The 19,745-nt window shown below is 42.2% G+C and overlaps 1 protein-coding gene across 1 annotated transcript; it reads left to right on the top strand.

Annotated features, from left to right (window-relative positions):
• The first annotated feature begins 7,105 nt into the window (after nt 1–7,105).
• On the top strand, nt 7,106–8,476 carry LOC120270321. The gene has a single exon (XM_039277332.1). It carries the CDS (start codon nt 7,106–7,108, stop codon nt 8,474–8,476), a length of 1,371 nt encoding a protein of 456 aa, XP_039133266.1.
• Nucleotides 8,477–19,745: the final 11,269 nt, after the last annotated feature.

The following is a 19,745-nucleotide window of genomic DNA, read 5'->3' as shown; positions in this document are numbered from 1 at the left end:
TAATAGCAACTCTTGGGACCCCAGGAAATGTTACCCTCTCCTGCTTGCACAAGTGGTTTATTACTTGACGACCCTTGCACTTGAGGACTAAATCATTAATTCATTCCCATGTAGTAGTAATAAATTAAGATAAACAACCTAAATGGTCCCCTACCTTTTTGTTTTTCTATTTTGGTAACCTAGCTATAAAAAGTTACAACTTGGTCCTTTACTTTTAATTTTTGTTATAATTTAGTGACCCGAGCATACATCATTAATGGTAATAACACAGAGCATATGCTAGCTCAGATACTAGAGCTGATAAAAATTTGTCACGTAATATGCCTTATGTGATTGTCATTAACAGCATATGCCCGGGTAAACAAATTATAACAAAAATTAAATGTAGGGGACCAAATTGTAATTTTTTAAAACTGGATAACCGAAATATGGATACACAAAAAAGTAGGGAACCATATAAGTTTTTTACCCATAATATTATAACCCATCATAGCTCTCATATCTGTATTTCCATAAATAGGACAAAATTTTTGTTCAATTTTATTTTCATTAAGAAAAAAAGAATTAAATAAGTAAACTAATCATCCCGAAGGACTCCTATGTCTGGTGCAGAACTAGAGACAAAGAGAGATTTAACAAAATAAGATTGTATATTTTAAGCTCCCATTTCTAAGGCCAGATGTAGCCTAGATACCAATGCTTTATAGTTAGCATTTTTACACATTTCACGTGCTTTCTAGAAATATCTTGCTTTTATAGTATCAATATGAAGGGCTACTCTATGAATTCCAAATGTATCAAGGTATGTGATGAGTGCCAACTTGATTATTGTTTCTAGTGTTGTATTCATATGGAAACATAGCCTTTCTATTATAAACCTTTGTATTTATAAGACTATTCTAGAAAATGAGAGAATTCATAGGTACTCTATTGTCTAAGGGTTTGTGTTATTTTGGAGATGCTTTCAGTAGTTGTTAATCTTACTAGACTAGATGAGAAGGTTTGGTTATTACTAGAGCTTTCTTGGTTTTAGACTATGTTTCAGCAATTGAAAGAGGGATCATGAGGGTTTACCTTGTAGAGAAAGAGAAAAGAGTAACATTAGAGGAAATCAAGCTTCAAGGGGAAGATTAAGGCTTTAATCATTACCAAACCTCATGTGTTTGTTCCTTTTTGTCTTTTCTATGATGTATTTATAATTTAATTGTTTGTTTTGCATAACTTTGAAATTTTCTTTATAGTTATTGTGCGTAGTTAGAGTTCAAACTCTTTTATGCTAACCTTTCATTGGATCTTCATGTTTGAATGAATATAATTGATGTTGTGCAACTGATTTTAACTTTCAAATGAGTTTGTGATGGTGAATGAAAGGGTTTAGCCCTAATTTTTAACTTTTTAATTCTATTGTTTTAATTTATTTTGTTCATCAATCTTATTAAAATAAGTTTGCCAACGCCCCTTGTAGGTGACCCGCAAGTAAACGGGTTTGTCGAAGTAATAAATTCCCAGGTGAGTGGGGTATCATATCCACAGTGAGTAGGGAATAAAAATACTTAAATTGCTATTTAACCAAGAGAAGATGAAACAATGTTTGTGTTGATAAGATGTAATGTAGACAAGAATAAAATAACAAGGAAGATAAGCATAAATAAGTGAGAGGAAAGGCAATCGATATAAAGTGGGGAACTCAGATATTGTTCCACCTCAAATTATCGCTTCAAGTGCAAAAACAACTATTATGCTTCCTAACTAATGCATTATTGAGTCGTGGAAATCCTAAAATACATGATCCCAAATCTAAGGTCAACCGTGACTAACTTTATGCTATCCCCGGCAGAGAAATCTACCAATCTCAACACCTCACACGGTGTAAAGTTACAAGAAGCTCTAGGGATTCGAAGTGATAAACCCACTTCTTATATGTAGACCTAACCCTTTCATCCAGGTGAAAGGCCCCTAGTCACAATTAAGCCCAAGATACTAAAGATTACTTCAACGCTTCACTATGTTGCTCGCGTAACTAAGCCCCATCGGAGTTCCTCTCTTAGTATGTCACTCTATTGTGACCGCAAAGAACTCTAGGAAATGGAGGTAGGGTTAATCACACCGGAGGGTAAAGGGAACGCTCTGTTACCTCTCGACTCACCCTCTTGACCCTCTCCAATCTAGCTTTGTATAAGCTTCATGGTGTGTCAGTCATTCACAAGGGTTACCAATGTGAACTCTCAACCCTAGTGTCACTCAAAAGGAAAATTCATTCAACAAGCATTCAAGATTGGAACTAAATTAAAACATCAATTAAGGAAAGCATAATAAAAGGTTAATGAAACAAATACATCCTAGGGTTCACAAATCTAAGTACCTACTAGGGGGTTTAGCTCTCCATGGAGCAAGATACAATCAATAACAAAATTGAAAGTAAAATTAAGTAATCCATAGGAAAACCCCGTTGGTAGTCGTGTTGATGGCCTTGTGGAGTAGCCTTGTCCTCACCAAAGGTCCCATTGTCAAGCCTAGGGCACACATCACCGGATCAGTGACGATGAAAGCTCCCCCAATAACTATCTTCTAAGAGAATCGTGCTGTCGATGTGTAGAACCACTCCAAAAGCGTTGCTAATGTCTATCTAAACCCTAGTTGAAAGCCTCTCAAGAGTTGGAGAAAAGATGGAAAGAAGATGCTGAAATTGGGCTGTGGAATTTTCACACGGCCATGTAGATTCTCTGGAATCCATATTTCCTCGCGGTCGTGAATGCAGAATTCACCGCAGTAATTTGCTGCGGTGATTTCCTACATTACCCCCCTCCCACAATAAGAATCCATTTTTCATCGAGGCAACATAAACGCGCACCCATTTATGTCGTAGATCTTGCTATCATAGATAGGTTGATACGTAAATGATCAGCTTTTATGCCCTCCAAATCATCTCCTAAATTCTTAAAACGCATTGGAGGATGGCACACATCCACGTATCTTCGATCACAACTTGTGTCTTCACTTTTGTTCCTTCCAATATTTCATCAAATGGTGCATTCACGATCTACTTTGGCTTCTTTCTTCATACTCAGCTTCACAACCCTACATGCGCGAAAGTAACACAAATACACATCTATTTGCGATAAAATCTGATAAAAGTAATGCTCATCGTAAGAAAAGAATACTTCGTATTACTAATACACAAGCACTTATCAAAGTTTCATTGGCTTACAAAGGTTTCTTTACCGAGATATAGGGGTCTAATCTTCTAATGGCATTAAGGAATACTTATATCACTCAAAAATAAGAATTTAAGGTTTCAACATAGGAATTAATTGAACTTATTCTAGTTGATCTTTTATGATTCCTAAAGATTATTATCTTGATTGCTCGGATATTAGAATACTACTGTTTGGAGTAGAAGTAAAAAAGAACATATTATGAATATCTAAAGAAAGGAGTTATTGATATATAGGGGTTATCCAGAATGTGGATTCCTAGATTTAAACTAGAATGAGTGATTATTTAGATTGAACTTCCATCATACGCTAGCTATTGTAGTACACTTTACTTGGATATAAGGATTTAGGATTCAAAGAGTTTCCTCATCAATTGAATGCCTCTTCAAGAATTAATGTCAAATAAGAGAGTTGCCTAGATATGGGAGTTGCACAGTTATAGAATTTAGAGTTGAAAGAATTGAATTTGATCACTGATGAGTTTCTAAGTGTGTTTGTTTTCTATTGTAGTGTTTTATACACTTTGCATGCATTTTTATGGGCAGATGCCCATTTTAGGCTTAATTTGGTATATTTTTATCTACAGACATGAAAAATACTATTAGGGGATCCAAACGCCTTATGGAGTATTTTCTAGTGAAAAGGGCGAGTTTAGAATAGAAATATTATAACAGTCGACGAGTGGATTTTATATAGATATTTAATATATCCTATTGAATGAATTGCTTGTCTTTTTGTCTTTTTGCATGTATTTTTTATAAATCGATGTTTATTTGGGTATGCGTGCTCAGTTGTGCAAGAAATTAGGTCTTGGAACAAAAGGAACAATTTAGGATCAATTTCAGCAAGAAATGGAGTTGGAATACACTTTTCAGGGCAAGCACGGTCAGTAAGAATGCCCCTACTTCTAGCGGTATAGATTCCAGGACATAGAGAAATTTAGCCAACTATAGAAGCACAACTGTGCTTGGAAGCATTGGCAGGAAGCATGGGCGTGCTCCTGCCCATGTACTTTACAGGAGCTCTCTAAAGGAAAAGAATACGTTTTCTATACCCCTAGCACTACCGTGCTCTTGAAACATGGTCAGGAAGCACAGACATGCTTACACTCGTGCACTTTACATGTTGTACTACAGTCATGCCAAAAATAAGCACCAAGACATCCCGAGAAGAGCACAAGCAAGAGCATGTCATGCTTGAATTGGGAGTTGTATTTTCAAGCTCAAAGTTAGGCTTTTAAAGGGGGATCTTCTCCTTTTTTCTTGGAGAAAAAGGCTAGGGCAGAGTTGGGACCATTTATGGCCACATCTAGAATGAGAGATCATCGTGGGAGTGGAGGAACACCAGCAAGATCATCATTGGATGATCCCTAATAATGATTGTGAAACAAGTATGGAGTTTATTGATTTCATTTGATTCTCTTGTTGTTTTCCCATATGCATTGCGGAACCATGATGGGCTAACAGTCATTCGGTGTTCGGATTATGAACCTTGACTTTTGATGTATTAACTATGTTGCTTTGATTATTGAGTTTCTTTGTGATTTCCCTTATGTTTATCTTGGTTGCAAACTTTTGTGTTGATTGCCTTGATATGCATGTTGCAAATCATGGCATAGGAATTGCCACTAATTGGTTAACAAAACTTGGTGGGCATGTTACCAGTAGATGTAATTTTAGTTAAAAAGCATGTCAACCATAGTTGCACATCGGCTCTCTAGATAATGATCAAGAGATCCATCTATTTATGGTACACACTAGGGAAGGGGTTTAGTCTGATCCTACAAATAATTCGTATGTTACCAAACTCTCTATTATGGTTTTACCCGCAGTCCAAGGAGATGTACCATTTAATCATTGAGTAAGTCAGTACATTTGTCGAGGGGATTTATCTGGGCTATTGTCCCTCCCCCTGATTTCTTCTCATCCAAATCCCATCTCTCATTCTCCCTCTATTGTCTTTTCTCGTTTTGTATTTTCTTTAGATTCACATTTCAACCTAATCTTTGACCCGGCTACATATTAAGGATTCAACAAACATCATGAGATATACTAATCCCTGTGTGTTCGACTACCCTACCCATTTAAATACACTTTACTACTTATATGACCTGTACACTTGCGGTCACACAAGGGGTGTATCAACAATACTGTAGTCTAAGAACACCCTTTGTACATCCTTTTAAAATAAATCTGGTTCTTAATGAGGGAGATATGATCACTTTGGTAAAATAACACAACATATCCATGTTCATAAATACTTCATGGCTTCTTAAACTATGATTTTTCACACTTTGGGAAGCTTAATATCTCAAAAACATTCTTTCAAATTAAATTTTATGTGTAATTTTTTAAAATAAGTCTTCCACGAATCATAGTAAATATCTATTCAAAAACTATTTAATTGCTTCTAAGTTTCAGGATTAACTACTTGCTTCAAAATAACTCTCAATACTCGAGCTCGTGCTTATGACTCGTCTTGCTTGTTAATTTAATCCTAATTCTCTTGCGTTTTTCTCTCTGATTCGATGCTAATTCTATAAAAGTCAAAATTAACAAAGTTGTACAACTTTTAAGTGCTCTTTCTAACACGCCCAAAGTCTCTTTAATTCACCTAAGAACATGGAAGTTATTTAGTGAGGTCATGCGAAGTTTTCAAGCCCAATAATAGCTACAACTTCATAAATACTTCATTCTTGGCTTTTACCTGAAACTAATCAATACATCAAAAGATTTTCTTTCTACAAAAATACAAAATATAGTCTAAAATACATAGTTTAAACACAAGGAGGCTATATATAATATACATGTCAAAAAGAACTATGAAAAGCAATAAAAATTTAACACACATTAGCACTCCTAGCATGAATGTCAATAGGAGCCAAAGTGACATAGTTTTAAATTAAAAAAAAAGTCAAACAAGAAACTATAGACTTTTCCAAACTTCATTTTAGAAAAAAAAGAAAAAAAAATCTATCAAGCATTTGTATTTGATGTGGACTAATTCAAACCCACGTAGTACCCCACTTTTCACATCACACCCACTATCTCCTTTTGCACCCATGATCTCGAACACGTGAAATGTTTACATAGCTATAAGCATGCATCTAGAAATAGCCTCCCTAATTTAAACAGAAGAGGGGATGGGGGGAAAGAGATCAAAGGAAGACGAGTGTTTATTCTCTACTGACTTAGCAATCAGAGTGTTTATGGGGAACACTTCCCACACTGTAATAGGTCTTGGCATCTGAAGAAGGAAAAGACTCCAACTCCTTTTGTTCGACCTCCAAGCTCGAAGTTCTACAAGTTCAATGCCCCCAATAAATTCACTGTTGTATTTTGGGCAACAACAGTTGGGACTATCTGTGGGAAAACGATCAAAAGGCCATCACGCAAGGTTACCTTCGTGTAGTCTCTTCAATCTAGGCTAATGCCACCAAGGAAGTCCCAGACATCACGCTCTCAGATGGCTACTACACAAAATGAAATGATTCCTCAAAGTGAAAACCTTCAAGAACAGTTAGGGGTTCCACCTGAGCCCTCAAGAGATACAATGCCAACGATTCCTTTAAGCGAATATGAAGCGCTTAAAAAGAAATTTGATGAAAAAAATAGAAAGTTGGATGATCTAATGCTCTTTGTCCAACAAGCTTTACCTCAAGCAACACTCCCATCCAACCTCTATCACAAGGGAAAGCAAGCTATGGAACAACAAGAGCAAGGTGATCCACATCCTCATAACCAAGAGAGGGTTGAACCTCCATTAGCCGGAAAAAATACAGAAAAAATCCAAGAGGTGGTAGAAAGCACCTACAAAAGAGAATCAAGAGCATTTGAGAGAGATGCGGAGGAATCTACCTTTAGCATAAAGGAGACAGCTGATCTAAAAAAATGATTGAACAGGCACTAGAACAAAAGAAGCTGGTTCCTAATGAGGATACACCACAAAGAAGTAAGGTACCTTTTGTCAAGGAAATCATGGTAAAGCCACTACCCAAAAAGTTCAAGATGCCACAACTAACAACTTATTCTGGAAAGGGTGACCCTTATGACCCTATGCAAAACTATGAGGCGGTGATGCTTCTTCATGGATGGGAGGATGCAATCATGTGTAGAGTACTTCCGTTTACTTTAACAGAGCACGCACGTATATGGTTTAATAATATGAAGGAAGGATCAATTTCAAACTTCAATCAGTTGAGGAAAGAATTAATAGATGAATTCTTCATTAATGCTAGAAGAAAGAAAGACGCTTCGTATCTTCTGACCATTAAGCAGGAAGAGAAAGAGAGGATGAAAGACTATGTTGAAAGATTTCGTGCCGCTATCTTAGAAGTACAGGATCTTCAAGCCACAGTGGCAATATTAGGAATGCTTCAACAGTCAAGGTCAAGAGATTTTCAAAAATCCCTTTCCCTAGATCAGCCACTCACTTTGGGAGATCTGTTCAGTCGAGCTAAAAAGTTTACCATTTCGGAGAATGTTATGAGGCACATCAATGCTGGAAACAGAGATAAGAAAAGAAAAGATAGAGATGAAACAAATAATGAAGGGAGAAAGACTGGAAGTGAAAATGAACACAGACAAGTTCCAAAACTCAAATTTGAGAACTTCACACCATTGAGCCAACCACATTCTACAATCTTGGCAAGTATAGAAGGACCTGGGCTCCTTACCTTTCCTCTTAAGGCAAACAAGACAATGGGCAAATTTACAGACGCATACTGGAGGTTTCACAAAACCCTTGGACACTCAACTGATAGATGTAGAGAACTGATGAATGAGATTGAATCTCTAGTTCGCCAAGGAAAGCTTAACAAATTTGTCTACTCAGAAGCATGGAGAAACGGGAAACTGTCTTACTCAAAAAAGGAAAGATCTGAAGATAACAAGGGGATGAATGATAAAAAAGACTCAAAGACAAGAGAGAAAACCCCCACTTTAGACAACAACCCATCTCACCCAGCAATACATGTTATCATCGGCGGTGAAACCTTAGCAGGTGAGACCTCTTCATCAAGGAAGGTGACACGGGGCTTGTCGGCATGGCAACCTTCAAGACTCCTCCGTGCGGCACTTGTGCGCAATCACAAGTCAGCCTGCTCTCGTAGGTGTAAGAACTCACACCTGCCCAAGGAACATACACAAAGGATGGACACAAAGATAAGAGAGAAAAACTTAAACTCTCTATTGATCGAAGAAAGCTATTACAACCAAAGCCAACTACAAGCCTTCCTCTCTCTTGCTCTCACTTCTCCCTAAGTGAGAGTTCTCTTCTCTTTCTTCTCTTCTTCTTAAGATGAGAATGAGAATGAGAATGAGAGAGTGAAGAATGGGATGATAGAAATGGAGAATGGAGGGGGGTTTATATAGCTAAGATTTGGAATCATCATCCAAGGGCAACGGGACGAACGCTCATCGAGACGTTCCCATTCCAAGAGCTAGATGCCGAGCCCAATTCCTCCAAGGACTAGCAAACGAGCTTTGCTCCTATTTGCCGGGTCCCGACATCAATCCATGCTCCCCATTAGCTATAGAGTGTCTCCCTCCCGCCACCGCTGGGCAGATAATCACTGTTCATCCGCCCGGGATGTCTCAGTACCATAACCGGCCTGCCGAGAGACTGTCTCCGCCCGTACATGTCTGTCCGCACGAGAATACGAAGGCTTGCTGCTTCAGTTGAGCGGGTCGCTACTCCGCTCTCGGACAAGATGATCCTCGATCATGTCCTAGTATGTTAGACCGCTCGCAGTGAAACCGAAATTGGTCTAAGGGAATGAAATAACCACTCCCGGCTCCTCTTGGCCTTGTCACTCCCGCGCCAAGGGCGTGACGCCCGAAAGCACCATAACAAACCTCCCCCACCGGGAGAATCCGACGTCCTCGTCGGAGGGAACTAAGTTGCCTTGGCATCCACCCAAGTGGCACACTTAGCTGTCTGCTCCCTTTGTCATCTTCAATCTTCACCCTACGCTATCTCGAACGCTGAAGTTGAACTCGGATCACCCTTATGTCCAGAGCAACAAAACCTTCGTCCGCTCGACCGGAGTTGAGTTTCCATGGGAAACTCGGATCCTCCTCAGGACCCATCGAGATCATCATCCGATGGCTCGATCTTCCTTTCGCACCTTGACTTGAAGCCGCCTCGATGTCAAGTGTTATGGCCTCCACACCGCTCTTGGATCGCATCGCCGATCCTCTCCATCGAGGCATAACCCGGGTAGGGTATTCCCGCTTGCTCTTGGTCATGCTACTGCGCTCACTTCGATCGAATGATCTGCACTTGCTCCCCGCCTCCCCGGCCTCGCAGACGCACTCATCATCCCCGCCAGTGACACGGCTCTCAGCTCCCCGCCTACAAGGTTCTACCGTCGCAAAGTCGTGCTCCCACAAAGGAACTTAGCACGAAACAATTGCTTAGAGTCACAACATAGCAATGGAGTGATTACCTCCATCCTCGCCTATGTGCCACAAGAAAAGGGTAATGCATCCGCATTCCCAGTGATACAACCCACAAGACTCGGTCTCCGCCCGATCTTGATACCTCTGCGACCCTCGCCCAACGCCGAACGAGCGCACAATCAAGTGCCCGCCTCGCCCATCCTCGAGCGATACCAGTGCGGGCCAATGGCTCACCTCACTATCACCGGTAGTGACGAGTGCAGCCATAATCCCCTCGTCCGCCGTGGCATGTCGCGGATGAAGCACCTCACCGGGTTGGGCACACCGACTTTGGCCCAACGCAAGCTTCAATGGTCTTGGGTGTATCGTGAGCCCGCCCTCCACGCGGCTCACCGAGGAACATCTTCCCCCTGTCGGGTCTCCATCGCGATAAATCAAGCCGCCCATACCACTACTCGATCTATGAGTAACCCAATCATCTATCAAGGCCTCCACCTGAATGATGGCTGTCGGTAGGTCAACCGCACCTTGCCGACGGAGCTCCGCCTGAGCCCATGGTTCCAATCCCGCAATGGAGTGGAACAATCGGTCCGCCGTGATCATGTCGTTGATGCCGGGCATGAGGGATGTGAACGTCTCCACGTATTCCCGGATAGTGCCCGCCTGCTTCAACTCCATCAAGGCCACTCTTGCAACCCAAGTCATGTTGCAAGGAAGAAACTGACCTCTCAGTCCCTTCATATCAGGAACGCCACAAGATGAGGATTCGGGCAACTCCATGTCCCGTCCAGACTCGCCGCTGGATATCCACGCACTTTCAAGGTGTTCAAGCTCCTCCGTGAGCTCCTGGATTAACCGATCCAGCTGATAAGTGATACCTTCCAAGCGTCCGACGTGATCCTCAATTTCATTCATCCATCTCGCCTGATCTTGCTCCCATAACTACTTTGTGCGGTAGCTCTAATATCACTTGACACGGGGCTTGTCGGCGTGGCAACCTTCAAGACTCCTCTGTGCGGCACTTGTGCGCAATCACAAGTCAGCCTGCTCTCGTAGGTGTAAGAACTCACACCTGCCCAAGGAACATACACAAAGGATGGACACAAAGATAAGAGAGAAAAACTTAAACTCTCTATTGATCGAAGAAAGCTATTACAACCGAAGCCAACTACAAGCCTTCCTCTCTTGCTCTCACTTCTCCTAAGTGAGAGTTCTCTTCTCCTTTCTTCTCTTCTTCTCTTAAGATGAGAATGAGAATGAGAATGAGAGAGTGAAGAATGGGATCATAGAAATGGAGAATGGAGGGGGGTTTATATAGCTAAGATTTGGAATCATCATCCAAGGGCAACGGGACGAACGCTCATCAAGACGTTCCCATTCCAAGAGCTAGATGCCGAGCCGAATTCCTCTCCAAGGACTAGCAAACGAGCTTTGCTCCTATTTGCCGGGTCCCGACATCAATCCATGCTCCCCATTAGCTATAGAGTGTCTCCCTCCTGTCAACAGCGCCAGATAATCACTGTTCATCCGCCCGGGATGTCTCGGTACCATAACCGGCCTGCCAAGAGACTGTCTCCGCCCGTACGAGTCTGTCTGCACGAGAATACGAAGGCTTGCTGCTTCAGTTGAGCGGGTCGCTACTCCGCTCTCGGACAAGATGATCTGATCATGTCCTAGTATGTTAGACCGTTCAGAGTGAAATCCGAAATTGGTCTAAGGGAATGGAATAACCACTCCCGGCTCCTCTTGGCCTTGTCACTCCCGAAAGCCCTATAACAGAAGGCTTATGCAAGGTAAGCTTATGAAGTTAACAACATCATGAAAACACAAGAGAATGAAGAACCTATTACTTTTACTTCCCAAGATCGAGGAGATGTTGTCATGCCCCACGATGATGCAATGGTTATTTCCGCAACTATTATGAAGTTCCCAGTAGAGAGAATTCTCATTGATAATGGGAGCTCGGTAAACCTTATCTATTGGAACTTCTTTGAGAAGATGAATTTATCGTGTGATAGATTGAAGAAGGTGGCATCCCCACTATTTTGGTTCTGATAAGTGCTTGTGCGATATGAATGTGAAGCGTTCATTCTTTATGTTGAGCATTACTTTTCTCGGGTTTTTACAATAATATGTGTGTTTTTATGTTACTTCTATGCAGGTAGGGTTGTAAGGCCGAGTATGAAAGAAAGAAGCCAATGTGGATCATAATGCACCGATTTTGGAGGAAATCTTGCTAAGGTTCAAACGCGAAGACATAGGTCGGATGGAGACGCTAGAGTGTGTGCCAACCTCCTCATATTCGAGTTTGGCACGTCCAATTGGAGGGGCACAAAGGAAGTCACACTCGAGCATTCCGATTTATGCACATAGAACAAGAGCTCCACCAACTTGCCTATCATTGAATAAGCAAGTGATCCACGACGTGAACGTGTGCCCGTTTGCATTACTCCGATGAAATTATCAATTCGGGAAGCTATTCAGGACGGATACTGTAGCAAAGCAATGAAGCAACACGGTAGCAAGTACTGTAGCAACAATGTTCACAGCCGGCCGAGAAAACAAGAGTTCAGAGAATCCACACAGGCGTGTGGAAATTATCCACGTCTGTGTGGAAATTCCGCACGGGCGCATGAAGCATCCACGCCCGTGTAGTCGCCCGATTTTAGCCCTATTTAAAGCTGAATCAGCCTCGATTTTAGGATTCTCTTCTCCATCTTTTCCCCAACTTGAGAGAGGGCTTCGGCTAGGGTTTTGAGGGGTATTGGCTAGGGTTTTGGAGAGGTTCTACGGCTGCAACATCGTCATTCCTCAGGAAGAAGGTTGGTAGGGGAGCTTCCATCGAGGCGTATCCTATACCGGATGAGGGAATCCTTGGATGATGAGTAGAGGACTCTTCACAAGACCATCGACATGACCATCGAGGGGGTTTCTTTATGGATTCATTGCTTGACAAGATCCCCTTGCGTATATCCTACAAGTGCACGGGTTTGTCGAAGTAATAATCCCGGGTGAGCGGGTATCGAATCCACAGGGAGTAGGGAATACAAATACTTAATTCGATTCTTAGCTATGTAAAAGATAAATGATAATGAGTGTGACAATGATTCCATTCTCAACAGTAAAAGCAACAAGTAAGAGAGCAAAAGTAAAGAAGGGGGTAAGGCAATCGATAAAGATGGGGTACCCGGATAATGCTCCGCCTAGGATAATTGTTTCAAGTGCAAGAACCCTCTATTATGCGTCCTAATCAATGCAATGGTGAGTTGTGGAAATCCTTAATTAAGTAGTCCCAAATCTAAGGTCAACTATGCCTAACTCTACACATGTCCCGGAGAAGAAATTGAACAATCACAACACCTCGCACTCGCATAGAGTTACAATGAGCTCTAGGGATTCCAAGTGATAAAATCTCTTCCTTACTGTAGACCTAACACTATGGTAAAGGTGGAAGGTCCCTAACCACAATTGAGCCCTAGATACTAAGATCACCTCAACGCTTCACTCCGTTGCACGCGCAACTAAGCACCAGCGGAAGTTCATCCCTTAGACCATTCACTCTATTATGACCACAAAGAAGTCAAGGAACGGAGGTAGAATGTATCACGCTGGAGGGGAAAGAGGACGCTCCAGTAACTCTCGACTCACCCTCTCAACCCTCTCCAACCTAGCTTCGTCTAACGCTCGTGGTGAGTCACTCACTCACAAGGTTACCAACAAGAACTCTCAACCCTAGTGTCACTCTAGGGGAAATGTTCATACAACCAAGCATTCAAGGTTGGAACTCACAATAAACATCAATTTATTGAAAGCACAATAAAGAGGTTCAAAGAAACAAATACATCCTAGGCTTCACAAAACCCGAGTACCCACTAGGGGTTTAGCTCTCCATGGAGCTAAATACAATCAAAGAAATAGAATGTAAAAGCAATGAATCCATAAAGAAACCCCCTCGATAGTTGTGTCGATGGTCTTGTGGAAAGTCCTCTACTCGTCGTCCAAGGATTCCCTCGTTCGGTATAGGATACGCCTCGATGGAAGCTCCCCTACAAATCTTCTTCCTAAGAAATGACGATGTCGGAGTCGTACAACCTCTCCAAAACCTAGCCAATACCCCTCAAAACCCTAGCCGAAGTCCTCTCTCAAGTTGGGGAAACGATGGATAAAAGAATACTAAAATCGGGGCTGATTTGGCTTTAAATAGGGCTGGAATCGGGCTTCTACATGGATGTGGATGCTTCAAGTGCCCGTGGGGAATTTCCACACGCCCGTGTGGATCCTCTGAACTCCTGTTTTCTCGGGTGGCAGTGAACAGTGCTACTACAGTACTTTCTACGGTGTTGCTACAGTATTTTCTACCGCATTTGAACCTTAACAAGATTTCCTCCAAAATCGATGCATTGTAATCCACATTGGCTTCTTTCCTTCATACTTGGCCTCACAACCCGACCTGCATGAAAGTAACATAAAAACACACATATTAGTGTAAAAACCTGAGAAAAGTAATGCTCAACATAAGGAATGAACGCTTCGCATTCATATCGCACAAGCACTTATCATTGCTTTTACATTCTATTTCTTTGATTGTACTTAGCTCCATGGAGAGCTATACCCCTAGTGGGACTTGGGTATTTGTGAACCCTAGGATGTATTCGTTTCTTTGAATCTCTTTATTATGCTTTCAATAAATTGATCTTTATTGTGAGTTCCAACCTTGAATGCTTGATTGTATGAACATTTTCCCTAGAGTGACACTAGGGTTGAGAGTTCTTTTTGGTAACCTTGTGAGTGAGTGACACACCACGAGCGTTAGACAAAGCTAGGTTGGAGAGGGTTGAGAGGGTAAGTGGAGAGGTACATGAGCGTCCCCTTTCCCTTCCGACATGATAGATTCTACCTTCGTTCCTCGAGTTCTTTGTGGCCATTATAGAGTGAAAGGTCTAAGGAATGACCCTCCAGTGGGGCTTAGTTGCGCGTGCAACGGAGTGAAGCGTTGAGGTGATCTTAGTATCTAGGGCTCAATTGTGGTTAGGGACCTTCCATCTGGACCAAAGGGTTAGGTCTATTATAAGGAAGAGATTTATCACTTGGAATTCCTAGAGCTCATTGCAACTCTATGCGAGTGCGAGGTGTTGAGATTGTTTGATTTCTCCTCCGGGACATGTATAGAGTTAGGCATAGTTGACCTTAGATTTGAGACTATGTATTTAAGGATTTGCATGACTCACTATTGCATTGATTAGAAAGCATAATAGAGGGTTCTTGCACTTGAAATGATTATCCTAGGCGGAGCATTATCCGGGTACCCCATCTTTATCGATTGCCTTACCTCCTACTTTACTTCTGCTCTCTTACTTGTTGTTTTTATTGTCAAGAATTGAATCATTGTCACACTTATCACTATTAATCCTTCACATAGCTAAGAATCGAATTAAGTGTTTTATCCCTTCTCCCTGTGGATTCGATACCCGCTCATCCGGGATTATTACTTCAACAAACCCGTGTACTTGCGGGATATACGCAAGGGGACCTTGTCAAGTTTTTGGCGCCATTGTCGGGGACTAGGCGTTTAGAAATACTTTGCACTTTGTTTTCTTAGCTATTTCACCATATATTCTATTTCCTATCTTCTTATTCTATCATCGTTCTGATTTCTTTTTCTTTCTTTTTGGGTGCAGCTCCAGGTTATGACCCAAGGGAATCCCTAAACATTGATTGAAGGAGATCCTGAGCTTGAACATACACTTAAAAGAAAAGAGAAAGAGCCTGTGCAAGAACAGTCTAATCCAGCTGATTTGGAAGTAGAAGAATTTGAAAACATGGCAGAACAGAATGAACAACAGTGAACATTATCCGATTATACCAGACCTTCAGTGTTGGGGACACAATGGAGTATTGTGCGTCCCCCGATTATAGCTCAAAACTTTGAGTTGAAGCCGGCATTCATCCACATGTTGCAGCAATCCGCACAATTCAATGGTTTGGCTGATGAGGATCCAAACAGTCATACAGAGAGCTTTCTCGAGGTGTGTGATATGCTAAAGATAAATGGAGTGACGGATGATGCCATCAAATTGAGAGCCTTCCTATTTTCCCTAAAAGGAAGAGCGAAGCAGTGGCTACACTCGTTATCTAGAGCGTGAATTACCATATGGGAGGAGATGGTGGAAGCTTTGTTAAGTTGGAATTGGAGTCTTTATTCGAGACATGGGAAAGGTTCAAGGAGCTCTTGAGGAAGTGCCCGCAACACGGATTCCCGGAGTGGATGATTGTTCAAACCTTTTACAATGGTTTGAACCTGAGCACAAGGCAACTCTTGGATGAGGCAGCAAGAGGTACCTTAGGTAGCAAGACCCTCTATGAGGCCCGTCAATTAATTGAGGAAATGGGGTTAAACAGCTACCAATGGAATGCTAGGGAGAAGAAAAAGGTGGCCGGTCTCCATGAAATAGATGTCGTAACTTCATTGGCGGCTCAAGTGGAGAATTTAAGTAAGAAGTTAGATCTTCTAACTTCAAATAGAGTGGCGGCCATGACTAATTGCAACGGGTGTGGTGAAGGACATGCTCCCTCCGATTGCCCGATCTCTATTGGTGATGTTTCTTCGATGGAGAATGTTGATTTTGTAGGTAATGGCATGAGACCTCAAGGAAACCCATATAGCAATACCTACAATCCAGGTTGGAAGAATCATCCCAATTTCTCATGGAGTAATCAAGGTCCACAAAAGGACATGGGGCCACCGGGTTTCCAACAACAACAAGCCCCTCAGGTGGAGAACAGAGTCTCAGGTTTGGAAACCCGAATGACTAACCTAGAGAAGCACTTGACTAGATTTATACAATTTGTAAATACAAGGTTTGAATCAGTCGAGTCTACCCTTCGCAACCACACCACCTCTTTGCATAACCTTGAAAATCAGGTGAGGCAAATTGCGTAGTGTCTCTCTGAAAGGCCACATGGAAGCTTGCCGAGCAATACAGAGACCAATCGTAGAGAGCACGTGAAGGTGATCACTTTGAGAAGTGGTCGTGAGGTTGAAGGTAGGCTTCCGAGTGAGAAGCAAAAATAACACACACCCGAATTTATAGAGGTAGAAGAGGGAACAAGCAAAGAGAAAGAGGTGGCACCCCCACCTTCCAAGCTAAGAATCCCTTATCCTTCTAGATTGAAAAATGACCAAGGGGATGAACAGTATAAGAAGTTCTTGAGTTTATTCAAGCAACTCCAAATCAATATTCCTTTTGTTGAGGCATTGGCCCAAATGCCTAAGTATGCGAAGTTCTTGAAAGACTTGTTGACTAACAAGAGGAAATTGGAGGAAAGTGCTTCAGTGATTTTAGATGCTTCATGCTCGGCGGTGTTGCAAACGAACATGCCGAACAAGAAGAAAGACCCGGGATGCTTCATCATTCTGTGTAATATTGGCAATCTAGGCGAAGAAATGACATTGGTGGACTCAGGGGCCAGTATCAACGTCATGCCATACACTTTCTTTCGAAAGCTAGGTTTGGGCGAGCCTAGGCCTACTCAGATGACTTTACAACTAGTGGACCAAACAGTGCGACATCCGGGAGGCATCATTGAAGACATGCTTGTCAAGATGGACAAGTACATTTTTTCGGTTGACTTTGTAGTGCTAGATGTCAATGAGGATGCGGATGTACCCTTGATACTTGGGAGACCATTCTTACGGACTTCCAAAGCATTGATTGACATGGACGGCGGAGAGCTCACATTGAGAGTTGGACATGACAAGCTCACATACCGCCTTGCTAAAGCCATGCGGCATTCTCTTAACTTCGATGATACTTTATACTTTCTAGACACTACTGATGAGATTATTGATGAATACATGCAGGAAATGTTCAATCCGGATCCGTATGAAGGTTAGTTTGACCAAGAGGAGGGACATGAAGATGTAATGATGCTTAGATTGACGGAAGAAGTACCATCTACTCCGGGGATCTTGAAGAAGGTGTTCCGGAAAATGAAGAGGGTTAGGAGACACCACCGGAAATGCTCCAAGGCTATTGGAGATGTACTTGAGCCAAAGAAGTTGGATGAACCATTGCTAGGTGGTCCCAAGCCTGATAATACACCCTCTACCCTCAAGAGACTCTGCACATCATGCTTCCAAGCCATGGGTAAGAGGGCCACTGACAAGGTCCCCTTGCGTATATCCCACAAGTGCACGGGTTTGTCGAAGTAATAATGCCGGGTGAGCGGGGTCGAATCCACAGGGAGTAGGGAGTAAAAACACTTAATTTGATTCTTAGCTATGTAAAAAATCAATGATAAGGAGTGTGATAATGATTCAATTCTCAATAATAAAAGCAACAAGAAAGAGAGCAAAAGTAAAGAAGGGGGTAAGGCAATCGATAAAGATGGGGTACCCGGATAATGCTCCACCAAGGATAATTGTTTCAAGTGCAAGAACCCTCTATTATGCTTCCTAATCAATGCAATGGTGAGTCGTGGAAATCCTTAATTACATAGTCCCAAATTTAAGGTCAACTATGCCTAACTCTATACATGTCCCGGAGGAGAAATCGAACAATCTCAACACCTCGCACTCGCATAGAGTTGCAATGAGCTCTAGGAATTCCAAGTGATAAATCTCTTCCTTATAATAGACCTAACCCTTTGGTCCAGATGGAAGGTCCCTAACCACAATTGAGCCCTAGATACTAAGATCACCTCAACGCTTCACTCCGTTGCACGCGCACCTAAGCCCCAGCGGAAGTTCATCCCTTAGACCATTCACTCTATTATGGCCGCAAAGAACTCGAGGAACGAAGGTAAAATCTATCAAGCCAGAGGGAAAAGGGGACGCTCCTGTACTTCTCGACTCACCCTCTCAACCCTCTTCAACCTAGCTTCGTCTAACGCTTCTGGTGTGTCACTCACTCACAAGGTTACCAACAAGAACTCTCAACCCTAGTGTCACTCTAGGGGAAATGTTCAACAACCAAGCATTCAAGGTTGGAACTCACAATAAACATCAATTTATTGAAAGCATAATAAAGAGGTTCAAAGAAACAAATATATCATAGGGTTCACAATACCCGAGTACCCACTAGGGGTTTAGCTCTTCATGGAGCTAAGTACAATCAAAGAAATAGAATGTAAAAGCAATGAATCCATAAAGAAACCCCCTCGATAGTGATGTCGATGGTCTTGTGGAGAGTCCTCTATTCGTCGCAAGGGATCCTTTGTCCGGCCTAGGATACACCTCGTCGGATCAGTGCCGACGAAAGCTCTCCCAATAACCTTCTTCCAAATGACGCGTGATGTTGGAGCCGTAGAACCTCTCCAAAAACCTAGCCAATACCCCTCGAAAAACTAGCCGAAGCCCTCTCGCAAGTTGGGGAAAAGATGGAGAAAAGAATGCCAAAATCGGGGATGAATCGGGCTTTTTAAATAGGGTCGAATCGCGATTCCATCCAGCGTGATGCTACACGCTACCGTGCGGAATTTTCCACACAGCGTGATAATTTCCACATGCCCGTGTGGATTCTCTCGCTTCTCAGTTTCTCGGTCAACTATGAACAAATGCTCGCTACAATACATACTACAATGTTGCTACCGTGTCTCGCCATAGATTCAACCTCGAATAGCTTCCCAATTCCTTACTCATCGGAGTAACGCAAACGGGCACACGCTCACGCCGTGGATCACTTGCTTCTTCAATGGTGTACACGCTGGTGGAACTCTTGTTCTATGTGCATAAGTCGGAATGCTCGAGTGTGACCGCCTCGTGCTCTCCAAATGGATGTGCCAACTCGAATACGAGGAGGTTGGCACACATTCTAGCATCTCACATCGACCCTATGTCTTCGCTTTGAACCCTTAGCAAGATTTACTCCAAAATCGGTGCATTGTGATCCACATTGGCCCATTTCCTTCATACTCGGCCTCACAACCCTACCTGCATAAAAGTAACATAAAAACACATATATTAGTCTAAAAACCCGAGAAAGTTAATGCTCAACATAAGGAATGAACGCTTCATATTCGTATCGCACAAGCACTTATCAAACTCCCCCATACTTAAGCTTTTGCTTGTCCTCAAGAAAAATTCAAAATGTTATGTGCATCAATGAAGAAGATATTGGAAGTGCTTGGC

Source organism: Dioscorea cayenensis, chromosome 10, assembly GCF_009730915.1.
Source record: "Dioscorea cayenensis subsp. rotundata cultivar TDr96_F1 chromosome 10, TDr96_F1_v2_PseudoChromosome.rev07_lg8_w22 25.fasta, whole genome shotgun sequence".
Lineage (NCBI taxonomy): Eukaryota > Viridiplantae > Streptophyta > Magnoliopsida > Dioscoreales > Dioscoreaceae > Dioscorea > Dioscorea cayenensis.
This window is presented reverse-complemented; position numbering and strand designations above follow the sequence as displayed.